We start from the raw sequence: 16,286 nt of genomic DNA on the forward strand, positions 1-16,286 counted from the left end.
CAAACTTTAACTGGACCCACTCATCACTGAACATGGGACAAACAGCTATTATTTGCCTCCTGATGTGAGGCGATATGAAACACAGCACCACTTACTAAGTATTCTTCCCGAAAAGTTGAATGGAAACAGAGGGGTTAGAGGAATGAGTTAAATGATACCATATGGAAGTCAATAGTCAAATCCAAAGTGGGAACATTTTATAAGATAACTTTGTATCTGGAACAAATCAGTGTCCTGAGAACAGAAGGAAGGCTGAGGAGACTGCTTCTGATAAACTGAACACCTACTAACCAATTGTAATGGACAGATTTGTTTGGGTCCTGATTCAAACAAACCAACTGCAAAAAAGTCAGTTTTTGAGACAAGGACATTTGATTATGGATTGGACAATACTAAGAATTTAATAGGTGTAATAATAAAACAGTAAACTTCTGTATTTTTTAGAGACACATACTGAGGTTTGTAGGAGTGAAATGATACAATATCTGGGATCTGCTCTAGAGTAACTTCAGCAAGGGAAAAAAAAGGAAATAGAAAGAAAGCAAATGTGGCCAATCTTGGTAATTATTACAGCTAGGATGGGGATTCTTAGCATAGTTCACTCTACTTCTGTTTGAAATTTGTCAAGAAAACACACATAAATGTACACACAAAACAAATGACTCTCCCATTTTTTTAGGCTACCCCAATGGTTAAGACTTACAGTCTGGCCCCAGCCCAACCTACCTTTGCATCTGTATCACTCACTCTCCACATAGGTCTCGGGTCTAGCCTCACCACACCACTTTGACACCGGCCTGGCCACTCTGTTTTCGCATTCAAGCTGTTCCCACTGCTGATCTGCCTTCCCATTCTTTTCCAACTGGGAAACTCCCGACCCTCATAGATCACATGCTCCTTGTGAAGTCTTCTCTGACTTTATTAGGTTTCCTGGCATCATCTGTGATTGCCTTCTAGGAACCGTCCATCTGACTAGCGGAACCTCTCTCACATGCAGATACTGTCTACTTCCACCAGGATGGGTGTTCCTCAATGGCAGATGGCATAAAAGTTAGGGGTACAGTCTCCCAATCCAGAATGCATGAGACCATAAGCTGCTTTTGTTCCTGTATTGCCCTGGACAAGTAACTCAGCCTCTCTGTGCCTTAGCTGTGCTGCCTTAGCAAGGAACTTAACCTCTGTGTCTCAGTTTTCTTATTTGTAAAATTTCCTTTTATAGAGCTATCTTAACTTTCTTAAACAGATCAGAAAGGGATTACAGCAGTTTCGGACACCTAAGTACTCAACACTCAAAATACCTAAGGAGTTCTCAACACTGAAGATGAGATAATTTAACATATCAATATAAATATTAGATTAATGATACTAAAGATATCTCTCGGATTTGTCCCTATATTCCTCCACGTATCTAGCTCAGAGTCTGTAACCCAAGTGATGGCGATACTCAAAGAGATACAAAGGCAGCAGAGTTGCTGAATGCACAGTGTATGTCATTTATTGACCCTGTGTTTCCCCACTCACTGGTCGCCACTCTTGACTCGTAGAACAACAGGTACAGAACTGCAAGGAATCATTCCTAGCTCCGTGATCACCAGATCCACCAGTTCCGGCGGGGTCACATCATAGACTAGATTCAACAACCGTAGGGACAGGTGGTTCTGCCAGTTAGCCAGGGCCACACGTTCTCCTCGCTCGCACAGCAGATCATCAGGGTCACCTGCAACAGGAGACGTACCCATTTATGTCCTTTGAGAAAAACGAGTTGTAATCCAGCCTTCCCTCTCCCTCCCAAATCTCAGATCTTTGGAACCCTCTTTTCTGCCCTCCTGGGCTCCTTACCTAGCTCATTAGAGACAAAGGCATCAGTCTGCACACGCTCACAAAACTTGTATGTTTCACAGCAGACCAGCACTGGCACATTGTGCGCTCGTGCCACCAGGGCCAGCTGCGCTGTCCCTACCCGTGACATCACAGACCCGTTGGCCAGGAGTGCATGAGCTCCCAACAGCACCTTAGAAACCTATTGTTTTGAACAGTGGAGAGGTGGAGAAAATGTGGCATGTGATTAATGCACACAAAGGTTCCCCACTCTTGCCCAGGACACCAATATTAAGACAATAACAGAATGTAATTATGGTTCTTCTTGGAAAACACCTGACCATTGATTGACCCATTCCATCTCCCATAAGAAAATGAAACTCCAAAGTTACTTTTGCCCTGTTTTCTCTTGAGAGCTGCTAGTTTACTGTTCTTACAATAACAACATTGCTAGACCATGCTGTAGCTGCTTTTCCTATTAAATAGAAACAAAGCTATAAAATTCTAGTTTGTTTAAATAATCACAACCTTGGGAAGATGGGATTATGTCTATACCACTACATCCTTTACCTCCAACTTTAGAGTCCCTTTCCTCTGCTCTCACCTCTGGGAGCACATAGGAGGCTGCAGGAATCAGCAGGTAGGAGGCAGGGACCCCAGCACGGACCAGAAAACGTAGTGTGTGCCTTCCCTCCAGCCGTGGCCGGCTGTCCACCACTACCACCCGAAACCGCCGGTCCTCAGCCCAAGCCTCCTGAAGAATTCGGGATACCAGAGATGAGCTGGAGTGAATGGAGAGGAGGATTCAGGTATAGATGTCATAAACCGACAGCCAGCCAGCTCATTTACTAAAGGGCAAAGGGGCAGCAGTCCCTTCTTCCAATGTTCTCAGTCGTAGGGTCTGGACCGTACCATCCATATACGAGGATCACATCTCCATTACTGATCTTCTTACAAGCAAAGGAGGAAATTGCCTTAGCTGCAAGCACAATCTTCTCTTGCACATACCGATCAATGGCTGCTCGAAGTTCCGACTTGGCCTAAATGGATTAAAATGCTTAGGGAACAAGAAACGGACACGTTTCTTCCTCTGATTATCATGCCAGATGCCAGAGTATGTGCACAAGAATGGATTCAAAGGGGACCTAATGGGGGCCCAAGGAGGGCCCAAGTCAGACACCCCAACCACTTCCTTAATGCTGGACCAGGGCAGAATGGCCTCACTGTCCCTTCTGGGAGTCCTGAAAGTGTTTCTCAGCTGCACCCTCAGGTGCATGCCTTGCTCATGCCTCATGATCATCACCTCTTCTTCCCGCTTGGAGCTGCTCACACCCGTGATCTCCTTGTTAAGGAACTTGATGGCGTTGTACATGCTTGCTGACAGAGGACGGCACTGAGCCAGGAAGCTACAAAGACAATACCTCGCGTTTGTGCGACTCTACAACTTATGTTCGTACTTAAAAATGTTTTCTCTAAAGACAGAAAACAGAAAAATGAAACAAGAGATAAAAGAGCAAGAAAGGGTACAAGAAGAGAGCGGGAGGGGGGGGGGAGGCAGGAGCGGACTTGAAGTGGTTGTCCTTACCTGAAGTAGGGCTTTAGTTTATTCACTAAGTCCCTTGAGAGTTCTTCATTGGGAGGTGTTGTGTAATCCTGAATCACCTACGGGATACACACAGTGATCAGCAAAATGTCCCCTACTAAAGGTCTCTGAAAGTGGGCGACAGGGTATGTTTCACCGAGCAAAGTGTTCTGAGGGTAGAGTCATTCCCTCTGTCCCCCCGAGATTACTTCCGGTGAGAGGAAGCTGGGGTAGTGTTGGGGAAGGTGGGGTTGGGTCACAGAGGGAACAGGACGGGGCATACCTGCTGCAAGGCACGAAGCAGGGCAATACACCGGGCATTGGAGCCACTGACCAGGCCCTGGGAGTACTGCAGGCCGAGTCGCACCATGGCTGGGTGGATCACAGAGGACGGGATGCTGATGGGATGGCGGTGTCACACACTTTGCAAGGGAGCTTGAGCACCTACTGCCCAGCTGCTCCTGATGAAAAGGAACTTCCTTCACTAGCACAGACACCCCCATATCCTCTAGAGTTTTGCCTTGTGTGCAGGCTTCTTCCCCCCAGACCCCATCTCAAATTTCCAGTCACTTTCAATACTGAGTCACCAAAACTCCTAGAACTTAAAAGTTGTGACAGTTTCATGGGATCCTACCTCATATACTGAGTCAGAGAGTTTTGTCTGCTGTACTGGGGTAGATGGGAGAAAAGACTGACTTTGGATCCATAATCGTTTCGTGTAGGAACCTTGACAAAACAGGGAAACAGGAGCAGTGGAAAGCAAGTAAACGGTAAGACTACTTTGCCCCAAATACCCATTCTTCTCCAGGGTCTCCCTTTGCCTTGATCACCTCCCCCTACATCCCATCTCCCTTAGACAATTTCTGGCACAGACCAAAACCACTTCCTACCTGTTGTTGCTCTGGTTTTTTAGCAAGCCTTCTCAGAAGTGTGAGGTCATCGACCTGAGTGTGTTCAGGCAGACGCTTCACTCCTAAAAGATAATGACCATGTTTTCAAGACACTGTAGATGATAATAAGAAATCTGCTTCTAAAGGAAAGCGACATCAAGAAAAACTAAATAGGGAGAGGGGAAAAGCAGGGGAGAAAAGAGGAGAAGAAACGGAGACAAGATGAAGTTGAAGGGAGAATTTTGAGCTCTTGGTCCCGAGGCAAAGAATGAGAAGGGAGAGCTGTTTTACCATGGGGAAGCCTGAGCTAACACAAGAATTAAAATCAAAACAGAGGTCTCGAGATGAAGGGGAGGTACCTGAGGGGGTTTCTCCAGCTGTGCTGGGGCAGGCCCGAGGAGGTGGCCCCCCTTGTTCCCCTTTCCTTGCCTGTTTCAGGGCCCGCTCAGCCTCCTGCTTAGCTCGCCGTTCAGCACGAAGTTCAGCTTTACTTCGACCAGTTGGAACTTTCTCCCCAGCAGGAGCCAGCTGACTGCCTGGTCCTGGCAGTTCTTTGGTTGGGCCTACTAAAGACAGAAAAAAGAGGTGCCCAAGCCCCAGGCAGGTAATATCTACCTGTGCCCCAGCCAAAGCGTCTATGCTTATCTAAACTTCCTCTCAGGATGCCTCGGTGGCTCAGTCCCTTAGGCCCCTGCCTTCAGCTCAGGACATGATCCCAGGGTCCTGGGATGGAGTCCTACATCCGCCTTCTTGGTCAGCAGGGAGCCTACTTCTCCCTCTGCCTGCAGCGCTCCCTGCTTGTGCATGCCCTCTTTCTGACAAAGAAATAAAATCTTAAATAAACTTCTTTGCTTTTCACTTGCTCAAACCAACTGTTTGTCCTGTTTCCCCCTCTTCTCCCGCACACATCTACCAGTTCCACACCCCACCCCTTTAAAAAAGCCCCCGCACCTTGACACTGGGCTGCAGGTACAGCAGAGCCAGTTTCTGGTTCCGCTCCCTTTTCCTCCTTCCGTTTCTTCTTCTGCTGTTTCTTTTCCTTCCGAAGCTGCAGCTTCTCTTCTTGGGTCATCTCCCTCCCTGCTGCCTGAGACACAGACATAGAATACTGCTCTTCCCCAACAATGCCAAAGACGATAAAACACTACTGGTGCCTTCCAAGATTCCTATAAGGTAAAGCCCCTAATGCTCTCTAACTCTAACCAGCTAGCTGTTACAAGTTTACATCCCATACAGATCGAAGGTTCTTCTCCAGGATCAGAGTCCTATACTGTTAGGGCTGAAAGAATTCTGTAAAACCTGGCTTTCCTGAGAAATAAAGTGAAACGGGGATGGAGGCTGGGGCGGAACGAAGCTGACACAGCCTCCTGCGTAGAGCCTGACAGACGTTTTGGGAGGGCACCCTCACTTACCCCAGGCCGAGTAGAAAGCTCCGCCTTCATCCCAGACCCCGAGTCTGCATCAGAAAACAGGGAACAAAGTGAGCCAGAGAGGCTCCGGGAGGGTTTGGAGGGGCTCGTACCCGGCGCAGCTGGCTGCTGGGTCGGCATGACCACAGCTCTGCCGCCAGGCGGGAGACAAGCCAGGGATCCGCGTGGGGACGCAGTGCGCGGCAGGATCAAAAGGAAGGCGGAGGAGGCAGCCGGGAGGGGCCCCCACCCTTCTCGCCCGAGCCAGCCGGTACGCGGCGCGAAGCTGCGCCCCAGGCAGTGCACCCCAGAGTCCGGATAGGCGCCGGAACCGAACGACAGGACCCAGGGGGACTCAGGGCTCGGCCGCAGCCTCCTGGCGCCCGGCGGCTGGCTTACCTGTTAGCGCGCCCCCGCCCTTCACTCACCCTCACGAACAGCCACAGCCACGGCAGCCATCACCCTCGATCCTAGGCTCCGCCTGCCGCAGTCCTTGGGCCTACAGCGCCACCTGGGCAGACACCCGGGGCGCGCAGCCCTCGGCGGACTACAATCTCCGATGTGCACTGGGGCTCCGCCCCGGGCTACGGGAACCGAGGAGGGCCTTCTCAGCTTTTTGCTCCCAGGCGTGGCAGCGGGCTCTTGCACTTTAGACTACAATTCCCAGCATGCCAGGGGAGCTGCGCCCAGGCGGACGTCCCACCACCCTTCCCACCTCAGATCTCAGGCCTCCGCCCCCCCAAAATGGCGAGTGAGGCAGCGGGGACGCGCTGAGCGGCGGAGGCGAGCGTGTAAAGCCGCTGCGGCCCTGTCAGTCCGGAGCCCACCTGGGCCCTGCCGCAGGGAACATGCACTTTTCCATTCCTGAAACCGAGTCCCGCAGCGGGGACAGCGGCGGCTCCGCCTACGTGGTGAGGAGCGGCCGGAGCCGGGCCGGGCAGGGGCGGGGATAACGGGCCAGAGCCCTCTCCGAGCGACCTCCGAGGCCTGGGCCGCCACCCTTGGGGCCTGGTCCCGGGCCGCCGACTCCCGACGGCCTCCTTGGAATCTTATATCCCGTCTCAGATTCGTCCAAAGGTCGCCCAAGCTCCTTCAGGTCCTTTGTTCCCCGGCGTCGTCTCCCTCTGTTTGGGCCGCGGCCGCTCTGGTGGGCGTCACTGGCCTCTTGGGGAGGGAGGCTGCGGCATGAGCTCTCGAGTTGACCCCTGGCTGGTCCTTATGCTCTAGGACCCAACCCTGGGGTCAACTCTCGGTGTGTTACCTAGACGGAGCTGGTGCCAGATGACTTCTGGCCACGGTTTTCAAGGGGGTTGCCCAGGCCGCGACTCTATAACGTTTGCCTGCTTTTGTGTCTTCAGGCCTATAACATTCACGTGAATGGAGTCCTGCATTGCCGGGTGCGCTACAGCCAGCTCCTGGGGCTGCACGAGCAGGTGGGACCAGTACCCCTGCCTTGAGGCAGCTCTCAAGCCCTTTCCTACACTTGGGCATCGGTATCTTCATTTTTCCCCTCTTGGCTTTCTCCTAGGCTGTGTAGTTTTCCTTTAATCACTGCTACTGGGGTCTGGTGCTTTATCTTACCGACTGACATTTCTGGGGAACTCCCTAAGAAGCTTGCTGTCTTGCTGCTTTAACTGCTTCTCTTTATACTCACATCCGCCTTTCTGCTTTCTGCTTTCCTGTCCTCAGTCTTCCTTCACCTTTTGCCCGTGCATGGAAAAAGCGACCTCCTCCCTCTACTGCCAAAGTACATTTCTTCTGCCATCTGAACTACAACTTGAAATTCTTTTTCCTTCTCATACAAATCATTCACGGATCCTTCTGTGCTCTTTAGCTCCTTTCAGTGGGCCTAACGGTTCAGTTATCTTTATGTATCTCTGATGCAGTGTTTCTATGTTATCCACAGCAGATTGCAAGCTCTATTCAACTCAGTAGAGAGTCCTGGTTCTACTGATAACTAGCTGTGCAACCCTGAGCAGTTACTTAATTTCTTTGGGCCTTAGTTTCTTTTCTTTTTTTCTAAGATTTTATTTATCTATCTGAGAGAGAGATCACAAGTAGGCAGAGAGGCAGGCAGAGAGAGGGGGGAAGCAGACTCCCCACCAAGCAGAGGACCCTGAAATCACTACCTGAACCGAAGGCAGAGGCTTCAACCCACTGAGCCACCCAGGCACCCTGGGCCTTAGTTTCTAAGACGGAAAAATGTATTTGTTGGTCTGCAAAGTCCCTTTAAGTCTTTTTTTTTCTTTTAAGATTTTATTTATTTGACAGACAGATCACAAGTAGGCATAGAAGCAGGCAGAGAGAGAGCGCGGGGTAAGCAGGCTCCCTGCTGAGCAGAGAGCCTGATGTAGGGCTCGATCCCATGACCCTGAGATCATGACCTGAGCCGAAGGCAGAGGCTTAACCCACTGAGCCACTCAGGCGCCCCTTCCTTTAAGTCTTAACGTATTTTGTGAATGTATTAGCTGTACTTAACTGGGAACATAAATTTTCCTTTTAAAGTTCTTTGCTTCTGGTGAGGGTTCAATGAACACAGTCTTGCTAAATAAAGAGTTCCCTAGGCCCTGGCCCTATACAAACCCTACCCACACTGTGAAGGGCCTGACTTGTACATAGTAAGATGAGAAAGAACTTAATATTTGGGACAGAAGAATGGCTCCACTGGGATGCTACCTCTGCCAGAGGAATGATTTCCTGGATTACCAGGGTAGATGGGTCCGGGGCAGGGGTGGAGGGGTGGCGGCTGAGGGAAGGGAAGGGGAACCCAAAAGAACACTGGGAGTGTGGATTGCCTCTTCTCATTTGCTGTATTTTATGTGAAGGGTTGTATCTCTTTCCCCAAATAGCTTCGGAAGGAGTATGGGGCCAATGTTCTTCCTGCATTTCCCCCAAAGAAGCTTTTCTCTCTGACACCTGCTGAGGTAGAACAGAGGAGAGAGCAGTTAGAGAAGTACATGCAAGCTGGTGAGTGGTTGAAGGGAACTTTAGGCTAACAGTTTAGAGAACTGTGGGAAGAGACTCAAAACCGCTGGTTCTGTAGACTGGCCTGAATTAATTTCTACAGCTGGGGAGCCTCTTGTTTGATCTGTTAATTAGGAAAAGTAAATAACACACAAGGATGGTCTAGGTATCAGCAAAGCAATTTGGCCAGTAGACTAATACAGTTTAGAAATACCAGTGTAACACTTCATAGTCTTAAAGCAGTTTAGATGGGTGGGGAGAACTTAATTTGTCTCTGACATGCTTTAGATTAACATCATTGTTATTTCCCCAGTTCTATAGACTGGACTCAACTAGATGGCAGCCAAGGGTGGGGCAGGTGAAGAATATTTGCAAACAGTGAGTGAGGTGAGGCCAGCTGGGGGATATAACAGGCCATCATCAGCCCAGGAAATGGGGTATGGGGGGAACCTACCAAGAAAAGAACTGGGGGGAAGTCAAGAGGGAGTCCTAAGTTACTGGAATAGTGTTCTCTTGTCCCCACAGTTCGGCAAGACCCGCTGCTTGGGAGCAGTGAGACGTTCAACAGCTTCCTGCGTCGGGCACAACAGGTAAGGCTCTGGGTGGGAACGAGATTTAAGGGAAGAACTTTCCTGTAGGGCCATGGCATTTTAAGGCAGTGGCTACAGAAGAGTCATCCTGGTACCTTTTTTTATGGGAGGGGGCTTCTGCTGTACCAGTGAAATCAAGGAAACCCAGCCTGTAATTAAGCAACTAAGAATAAAGACACTAGAAGGACCTAGAAATAGAGTTGGGAATGGGTCAGACTTGGACGCTGGGCAAGCGTTAACAAGGCAGTGCCTCATGTATGTTCACTCCAGGAGACACAGCAGGTCCCCACCGAGGAGGTTTCCTTGGAAGTGCTACTCAGCAATGGGCAGAAAGTTCTGGTCAATGTGCTAACTTCAGATCAGACTGAAGATGTCCTAGAGGTGAGGCACTTGTACTGCACGGCCCCACCTCCTCTGCTCCCCCAGGGTCCCAGGTTTGGGGGTGATTAGAACCAGCCAGTATGATGAGCTGTACTTGCTTTCCTATCCCCAGGCTGTGGCTGCAAAGCTGGATCTTCCAGATGACTTGATCGGATACTTTAGTCTCTTTCTAGTTCGAGAGAAAGAGGACGGAACCTTTTCTTGTGAGTTTCTATGGATATGACTTCTTCCCTGTGCTTCTAGTAGTGAATTTGCCCTGCTAATTCCTCCCCAAATCTGACATTTCCTCAGGGCTCCTCTCTTGATTTTTCAGCCCTTGAGTCTTATATTTCCTTTTTTTCTTTTTTTTTTTCCTTTAACCCATAGTTGTACGGAAGTTGCAAGAGTTTGAGCTGCCTTATGTGTCTGTTACCAGTCTTCGGAGTCAAGAGTATAAGATTGTGCTAAGGAAGAGGTCAGGGCTGGGCTTGGAGGAGGGGGAGGGTGCTGGTGATTACTGGGCCATGTACTGAGACAGAATAACCTGGACAAGGGGGTAGTGCTGGGTGATACTATCAGGCCTCCCAAGCTTCCTCCCACTATACCACCCTATTGGCCTGGTAGTTCTAGATTGCTCCTATTTTCTATTCCACCTCTCTTGCCTTACCCCAGCTTAGCCCCGTTACCCCTTTCCACCCCTTGGCCTCACAGTTATTGGGACTCTGCCTATGACGACGATGTCATGGAGAACCGGGTTGGCCTGAACCTGCTTTATGCTCAGGTGAGCTTGGAGCTGCCTCAGAACCCTTCCCCTGAAACAGATACTGATGTCCCACTCTGCTGAGGAAACTCTTCACGTCTTTACACCCAGTTCATGGGAAAGTTCCTAGAATACTATCAGGGCACCTGGCACTCTCCCTACTTTGTAAGCTGATATAGTCAAGGACTTACTGCAAAGAGCTTGCTCAAGCATGGGGCTAAGGGTCAGGCTGGACAGAGGTAACTGGACACTTCTCCTTGGACCTCTGATTGGAAGCCCCAAACCCCCCACCCGTTGTCTCCACTGTAGACGGTATCAGACATCGAGCGTGGATGGATTCTGGTCACCAAGGAACAGCACCGGCAGCTCAAATCTCTGCAAGAGAAGGTCTCCAAGAAGGAGGTGAGCCTGCTTTCCTGTCTCCTTCCAAGGGTTGTTTTCTGACTCACCCCACTTCCCCTCCTGACACGTCCCTCATGGTGACCGGGTTTCAGTTCCTGCGGCTGGCGCAGACACTGCGGCACTATGGCTACTTGCGCTTTGATGCCTGTGTGGCTGACTTCCCAGAGAAGGACTGTCCCGTGGTGGTGAGCGCAGGCAACAGTGAGCTCAGCCTCCAGCTCCGCCTGCCTGGCCAGCAACTCCGCGAAGGCTCCTTCCGGGTCACCCGCATGCGGTGCTGGCGCGTCACCTCCTCTGTGAGTTGGGGTAGGCCTTTGGGATGGTGGTCTGGCAAGCCTTGAGCTTCAGGAATGGGCTGCAGTTGATTAGAGGGAGGCAGATGGGCCGGAATGATCTCAGCCTAACTCTCCTTTCTCTCCCAGGTGCCACTGCCCAGCGGGGGCACAAGCAGCCCAGGCCGGGGCCGGGGTGAGGTGCGCCTGGAACTGGCTTTTGAATACCTCATGAGCAAGGACCGGCTACAGTGGGTCACCATCACCAGCCCCCAGGTGTGAGCCCACCCTCAGGCCTCCTCTGGAGCCCATTGCACCGTCTCTTAGATACCCAAGTCTAGGGCTTCCAGGACTCCATGTGAGTGGGAGCCCTTGTCTTAGGGGTGCTGGGCTCAGGATGACCACTCTAGTCAGGCTGAGCTCTCTTCTTGCCCTCAGGCCATCATGATGAGTATCTGCTTGCAGTCCATGGTAGATGAACTGATGGTGAAGAAATCTGGTGGCAGCATCAGGAAGGTAAGCAACAGGTGTGGACCAAAGAGTTGAGTTTTTATGCTTTCCCTGCCTCTTGTCCTGGGTGTGAGGCTTCTCCCAAGGGGGAGAAGTGATGGAAAATCCAAAGGGATCCTACTCTTATCAGCACTTCATCCCTAGATGCTGCGCCGGCGAGTGGGGGGCACCCTGAGACGCTCAGACAGCCAGCAAGCAGTGAAGTCCCCACCCCTGCTTGTAAGTATCACTTTCTCATCAGTACCCCACCCGCCAGCCTTGCCTTATTTCCCCTGGTGAGGTCTCTGACACCTCCGCCTCCTCTTCCTCAGGAGTCACCTGATGCCAGCCGGGAGTCCATGGTCAAACTCTCAGTGAGTTTCCCATGTGGGTTGGTGAGGTTGGTGTTGGTAGGGGATCTCAGGGAGGCCCTAGCCCTCTGACCCCAACCCTGCCTTTGTTACAGAGCAAGCTGAGTGCCGTGAGCTTGCGGGGGATTGGCAGTCCCAGCACAGATGCCAGTGCCAGTGATGTCCACGGCAATTTTGCCTTCGAGGGCATTGGAGATGAGGATCTGTGATCTCCAGTGCTCAGATGTCTGCCCTCTACCCCGGAGGAATGTTCAGAAACTTGCCCTGTGCCTGTATCCCCCAAGCCAGGGGGGGTCTTTTCCTTCCTTCCTTCCTTCCCCTTTCTTCTCTTGGCCAGGGGCTTCCTAACCCACCTTCCCTTCCACCCCCTGGGCTGGGCACAAAGGAGTGTTCTCTCTTTTTCAGAGCTGGCCCTCAATGCCAAATTAGCATTTAGTATTTTGCACAAAGTCCAAGGGACCATGGCTACCTGCCTTGGGGAGGAACTGCAGCTTCCCCTGGGGCTGCTTCTGGCTTCTCGGGGCCACGGGCCAAGGGGATGGGCAGAGGTCTATGTATGGTCTGGCCCAACTCCCCGTCATTAAACTCAGCCTGACTGCTGCCTACCTCTGATTCCCTTTCACTGCCCCTGCCCCCACCCCCCATCACAGCACAGACTGCTGCACTAAGGGTAAGGTGCTTGCCACTGCCAACTCAGCATAGACATGGCTTTGTTAGTGTTTCCTTTATTATAAAGCACTGAAATAAGTTAAATAAACAGGTAGGAGGCTGGGCAATCCCCCAGCCAGTTCCTCTCCTGCCCCTGGGAGCAGTGGAGGTGAACACAGGGCCCTTCTCACTGAGCTCATGAAGTGCATCAGTCAAGGCAAGGCCCCCTGGTCCATATGGGCCCCTCGCCCATGGGGTCTGGGCTGGTCCATATAGTGCCTAGGTTAGTCTGTGGAGCCCCTGGCCAGCGGGGGAGGAAGGAGGAGGTGGCTTCTGGTCCATCTGTATAAAACGTACAGGAGAGGCAGGGCTAATCCACTGGGCCCTGAGGGAGAAGGACCTAGTTCAGGGCGAGTCCGTATGGAGAGCCCGGCTACCAGCGGCACTCAGAGCTGTCGGACCCCGAGAGCTCAACACAGAGGAGGGGCTGTGAGCTGGGGCCCAGCCCTCAGAGGCAGAGAGGCCAGGCCCTCCTGCCCCTCCGTGGCCATGCACCTTCTGGTGGCGTTTGTAGTTGTCCCAGTGGCCTGTGGTGTAGGCGCAGGTGGCACAGCGGAAGGGCTTCTCGCCTGTGTGCCGCAGCATGTGGCGTTTGAGGTTCATGCTCTGATTGCAGCTGTAGTTGCAAAGGCTACACCGAAAAGGTTTGTCCCCCGAGTGGATGCGACCATGACGCTTGAGGTTGGCCAGGTTGCCACAGGCGTAGGGGCAGAGGGGGCACTTGTAGGGTTTCTCTCCTGTGTGGACGCGCTGGTGCCGTTTCAGGTTATCCAGATGAGCAGAGGCATAGGGACAGCGGGCACAGCGAAAGGGCTTCTCGCCACTGTGCGTCTTCATATGCCGGGCCAGGTGGTTGGGATAGTGAGTGGCAAAGGGGCAGAGGCTACAGGCAAAGCCTTTGTCACTGGGGCCTTGGGGCCCCCCACTGGCACCCCCTCCAGCCTCTCCTCGCATGCAGCGCCCACACATGGCAGCTCCCAGCCGACTGCCCTCGCCCTCCTCCAGCTCCTGTCCACAGTTCCGGCAGGTCCAAGGGAACAGCAGCTCTGGCAGTGGTTCTGAGCCAGTCCCACAGAGGCCCTCCCCTTCACCCCGCAGCTGCCCACAGTCCGGCAGGAAACTGGCACCACCAGGTGGCACATGGAGGCTCAAATCTGGAAGCAGCAGAGCATCTGTGGGAACAATGAGACCTGAGCTATGAATCCAAGTATCCCTAAGGCCACCCACCCATGTCCCAGGTTCTTTTGGTTTCTGGCTTTTTACCTTCTGGTCGCCGGGGCACTGCCCCCTCCTGCTCTGTGGGACTGGGAGGCCGGGTGGGACGTGGAGCACAGCAGCGGAAGCCACAGGTCGGGCAGGGAGGAGTGGGGGGCCCCGCGTGGGTACGCTGATGCCGCCTCAGGTTGCCCAGGCTGCTGCAGGCAAAGGGGCAGTGGGGACAGCGGTAGGGCTTCTCGCCAGTGTGGGTGCGGGTATGTCGTGTCAGGTTGACGAGCTGGGCTGAGGCGTAGGGGCAGCGGCCACAGCGGAACGGCTTCTCCCCGCTGTGTGTCTGCATGTGCCGCTTCAGGTGGCTCGAGTAGTGGGACACGAAGGCGCAGAGGCGGCATGAGTATAGTAGCCGTGGGGGCAGCGGGGGCCCCCCACCCGGCCCTCCTGCCCCACAACACGGCCCCTCACCTGTCGGCCCCCCACACAGCTGGCAGGCTGGGCCTGGCCTCTCACCCCTGGCCTCCCCTGGACCCCTGGCTGGTTCCTCAACTTCACTCTCAGCACTTAGTGGCCGGCCGCCCCCAGACTCGTCATCACTCAGCCCGTAGGGAAGCCCAGGCCTGGCCCCCAGAGAGTCTCCTGGTAAGACAGACACGAGAAGAGACATCAACGTGGGGTAGGACCAGGCTCCAAATTCGCTTTCTCAGTGGTGTCTCCCCACCCCTCGCCCTTGCTTGGCCCCACCCTTCACTTCAGTGATCCTGAAAATTCAGTATGAATTACCTGCTTCTGAGCCTGTACTAACTTAGTGATGACAGCTGTACCTAATTCCACTGCACAGAAAAAGATGAAAGGCTCACAGTGGACCACAGGCTGAAATGAATCAATAATGTAATTAGCTGATCTTTGGGGTAAGAAAGTAAAGTGAAAATACACAAGGCAGAGGCCTGAGACCTTATTCTAAGCTCTGTATTAAGAAGATCCTTTTTAGTATAGAGCTGATTATATAATAAAAACTATGTCAAGAGTGAGGCAAAATCTAGAGAGAAGTGGAAACAAAGTAATGTGCCTAAAAGATTTTCTTTTACATGGATTCCCTTAATGATTTTCAAAAACATCCTTTGTATAGGTGGCATAAGTGGGTAGATGGTGAACCAAATTAGGATGGGGTGATGTTAAGATTGACAGGGAAAAGGAATGTTCAAGAATACTTGGGGGTAGGGACCAAAACCTCAATAGAAAAGGGTTTATGCTGCAGGTGAAAGGCAGATTAGGCACAACAATTTGAAAAAAAGTTGTTTCCCTGACCCTCTTAAACTTCATATAAACGATGTGCTAGACAGGAGAACAAGGTTATTAAAAGGGCATTAACTTTTAACCAGTTGCTCCATGTGATTCAACCACTATCCTATTCATACCACCTTTGGACCGGGCCCCAGAACTTCACCTCAACAAAGTGATGGAACTCACTGGACCATTAGGCAAGTGAAAAAAATCTAGCTCAAATCTAAAATCATCCCTAGGTTGTGGCACTGTTTCGTGTTTTGCTCACTGGCACTAAATCGTAACCCGCCTCTTGAAGGGCTGAGGTTCCAGCGGCCACTAATCCTTGACCAAGTCCCTCAAACCCACCTTCAGAGTCTCTCTCGAAGCCCATGAGCTGGTCGCTGTTGCCGTCACCTTCCTCCTCTTCCTCTTCCTCTTCCTCCTCAAACTCCAGATCCTGGCCTAGTAGCAAATCACTCTCCAATACCAGGGCCCCGGGTCCTTCGTCGAGGGAGTCTTCGGTATCCACTGAAGAAGGGAGGGGGCTTGTAGCTTCTCCCTCAGGAACCGAGCCCATCATCCGCACCCCGGGAGCTAGCCCTCGCAGCCCGTACTTCCCGAACTCGCAGACCCTCTCGGGTTCCCTTAGTACCTCGGTAGGAAGCTATGAGTCCAGACCGCCCACCCCATCCCTCAGGAGTCCCCCTCCACCCCGACCTGAACCCACTCCACTGACCCCACCCCCGCTCCTCCCCCCTCGCGGCCGCTGACCCCTGACCTTTGACCCCCTCGCATTTCACGGGCTGCGGGTGGCTCTGCTTCCTTCGGGGCATCGTGACCGGCTCCAGCCCGACGCGCCTCCGGCCTGCGGCCGCCCGGCCCCGCCCCTCCCAATCCGGCCTGCCCGCCCGCCCTTCCTCTCAGGGCCCGCGGGCCGCCTCCATGCAGCGGCGCCGGCTCCGGGCAGCCCCCGGCCCTGGCCCTGGCGCCCAGCTCAGGCCGCTCCCGCCGCCGCCGCCGCGTCCATTCATGGAGCCCCCTACCCCCCCCTACGGAGACCAGCTGGTACCTCCGTCCTCGCTTCCGCTTCCGCTGCCGCAGAGCCACACGGGACGCGTAGTCCGTGGAAAGCAGAAGCGGCGATAACGTCCACAGCGTGACCAGGAAGTGATTGTGACGAAAGGAAGCGGGCG

The 16,286-nt window shown here is 52.8% G+C and overlaps 3 protein-coding genes across 9 annotated transcripts; 1 reads left to right on the plus strand and 2 right to left on the minus strand.

The window, feature by feature from the left end:
• Positions 1-1,472: 1,472 nt before the first annotated feature.
• EIF2B4 (eukaryotic translation initiation factor 2B subunit delta) lies at positions 1,473-6,259 on the minus strand. Of its 6 annotated transcripts, none has more exons than XM_045978888.1 (13): positions 6,128-6,259; positions 5,703-5,746; positions 5,242-5,377; positions 4,650-4,856; positions 4,291-4,373; positions 4,035-4,126; positions 3,684-3,798; positions 3,404-3,480; positions 3,122-3,224; positions 2,731-2,858; positions 2,423-2,600; positions 1,840-2,020; positions 1,473-1,717 (listed from the first exon to the last, which is right to left on the minus strand). In XM_045978888.1, the coding sequence occupies exons 1-13, from the start codon at positions 6,156-6,158 to the stop codon at positions 1,518-1,520; spliced, it is 1,575 nt and encodes a 524-aa protein (XP_045834844.1). In that variant the 5' UTR covers positions 6,159-6,259; the 3' UTR covers positions 1,473-1,517. The 6 variants fall into 6 exon arrangements, with proteins under 6 accessions (XP_045834844.1, XP_045834845.1, XP_045834842.1 ...); XM_045978889.1 differs by having other exon boundaries at positions 4,650-4,853; positions 6,128-6,236; XM_045978886.1 differs by lacking the exon at positions 6,128-6,259 and having other exon boundaries at positions 5,703-6,106.
• A 151-nt stretch (positions 6,260-6,410) lies between these two features.
• Positions 6,411-12,512, plus strand: SNX17 (sorting nexin 17). 2 transcript variants are annotated; one of them, XM_045979644.1, is made up of 15 exons: positions 6,411-6,610; positions 7,058-7,132; positions 8,549-8,666; positions 9,189-9,253; positions 9,524-9,634; positions 9,747-9,837; positions 10,001-10,088; positions 10,325-10,394; positions 10,683-10,775; positions 10,868-11,071; positions 11,198-11,323; positions 11,486-11,574; positions 11,688-11,776; positions 11,869-11,910; positions 12,003-12,102. In XM_045979644.1, coding segments are annotated over exons 1-14 (1,284 nt in total). In that variant the 5' UTR covers positions 6,411-6,547; the 3' UTR covers positions 11,871-11,910; positions 12,003-12,102. The 2 variants fall into 2 exon arrangements, with proteins under 2 accessions (XP_045835600.1, XP_045835599.1); XM_045979643.1 differs by having other exon boundaries at positions 6,413-6,610; positions 11,486-11,563; positions 11,702-11,776; positions 12,003-12,512.
• Positions 12,513-12,612: 100 nt separating this feature from the next.
• Positions 12,613-16,134, minus strand: ZNF513 (zinc finger protein 513). Its single transcript, XM_045979641.1, has 4 exons — positions 15,872-16,134; positions 15,460-15,621; positions 13,879-14,466; positions 12,613-13,787 (listed from the first exon to the last, which is right to left on the minus strand). Exons 1-4 carry the CDS (start codon positions 15,924-15,926, stop codon positions 12,961-12,963), a joined length of 1,632 nt encoding a protein of 543 aa, XP_045835597.1. The 5' UTR covers positions 15,927-16,134; the 3' UTR covers positions 12,613-12,960.
• Positions 16,135-16,286: the final 152 nt, after the last annotated feature.

The sequence above is a fragment of the Meles meles genome, chromosome 15, assembly GCF_922984935.1.
Source record: "Meles meles chromosome 15, mMelMel3.1 paternal haplotype, whole genome shotgun sequence".
NCBI lineage: Eukaryota > Metazoa > Chordata > Mammalia > Carnivora > Mustelidae > Meles > Meles meles.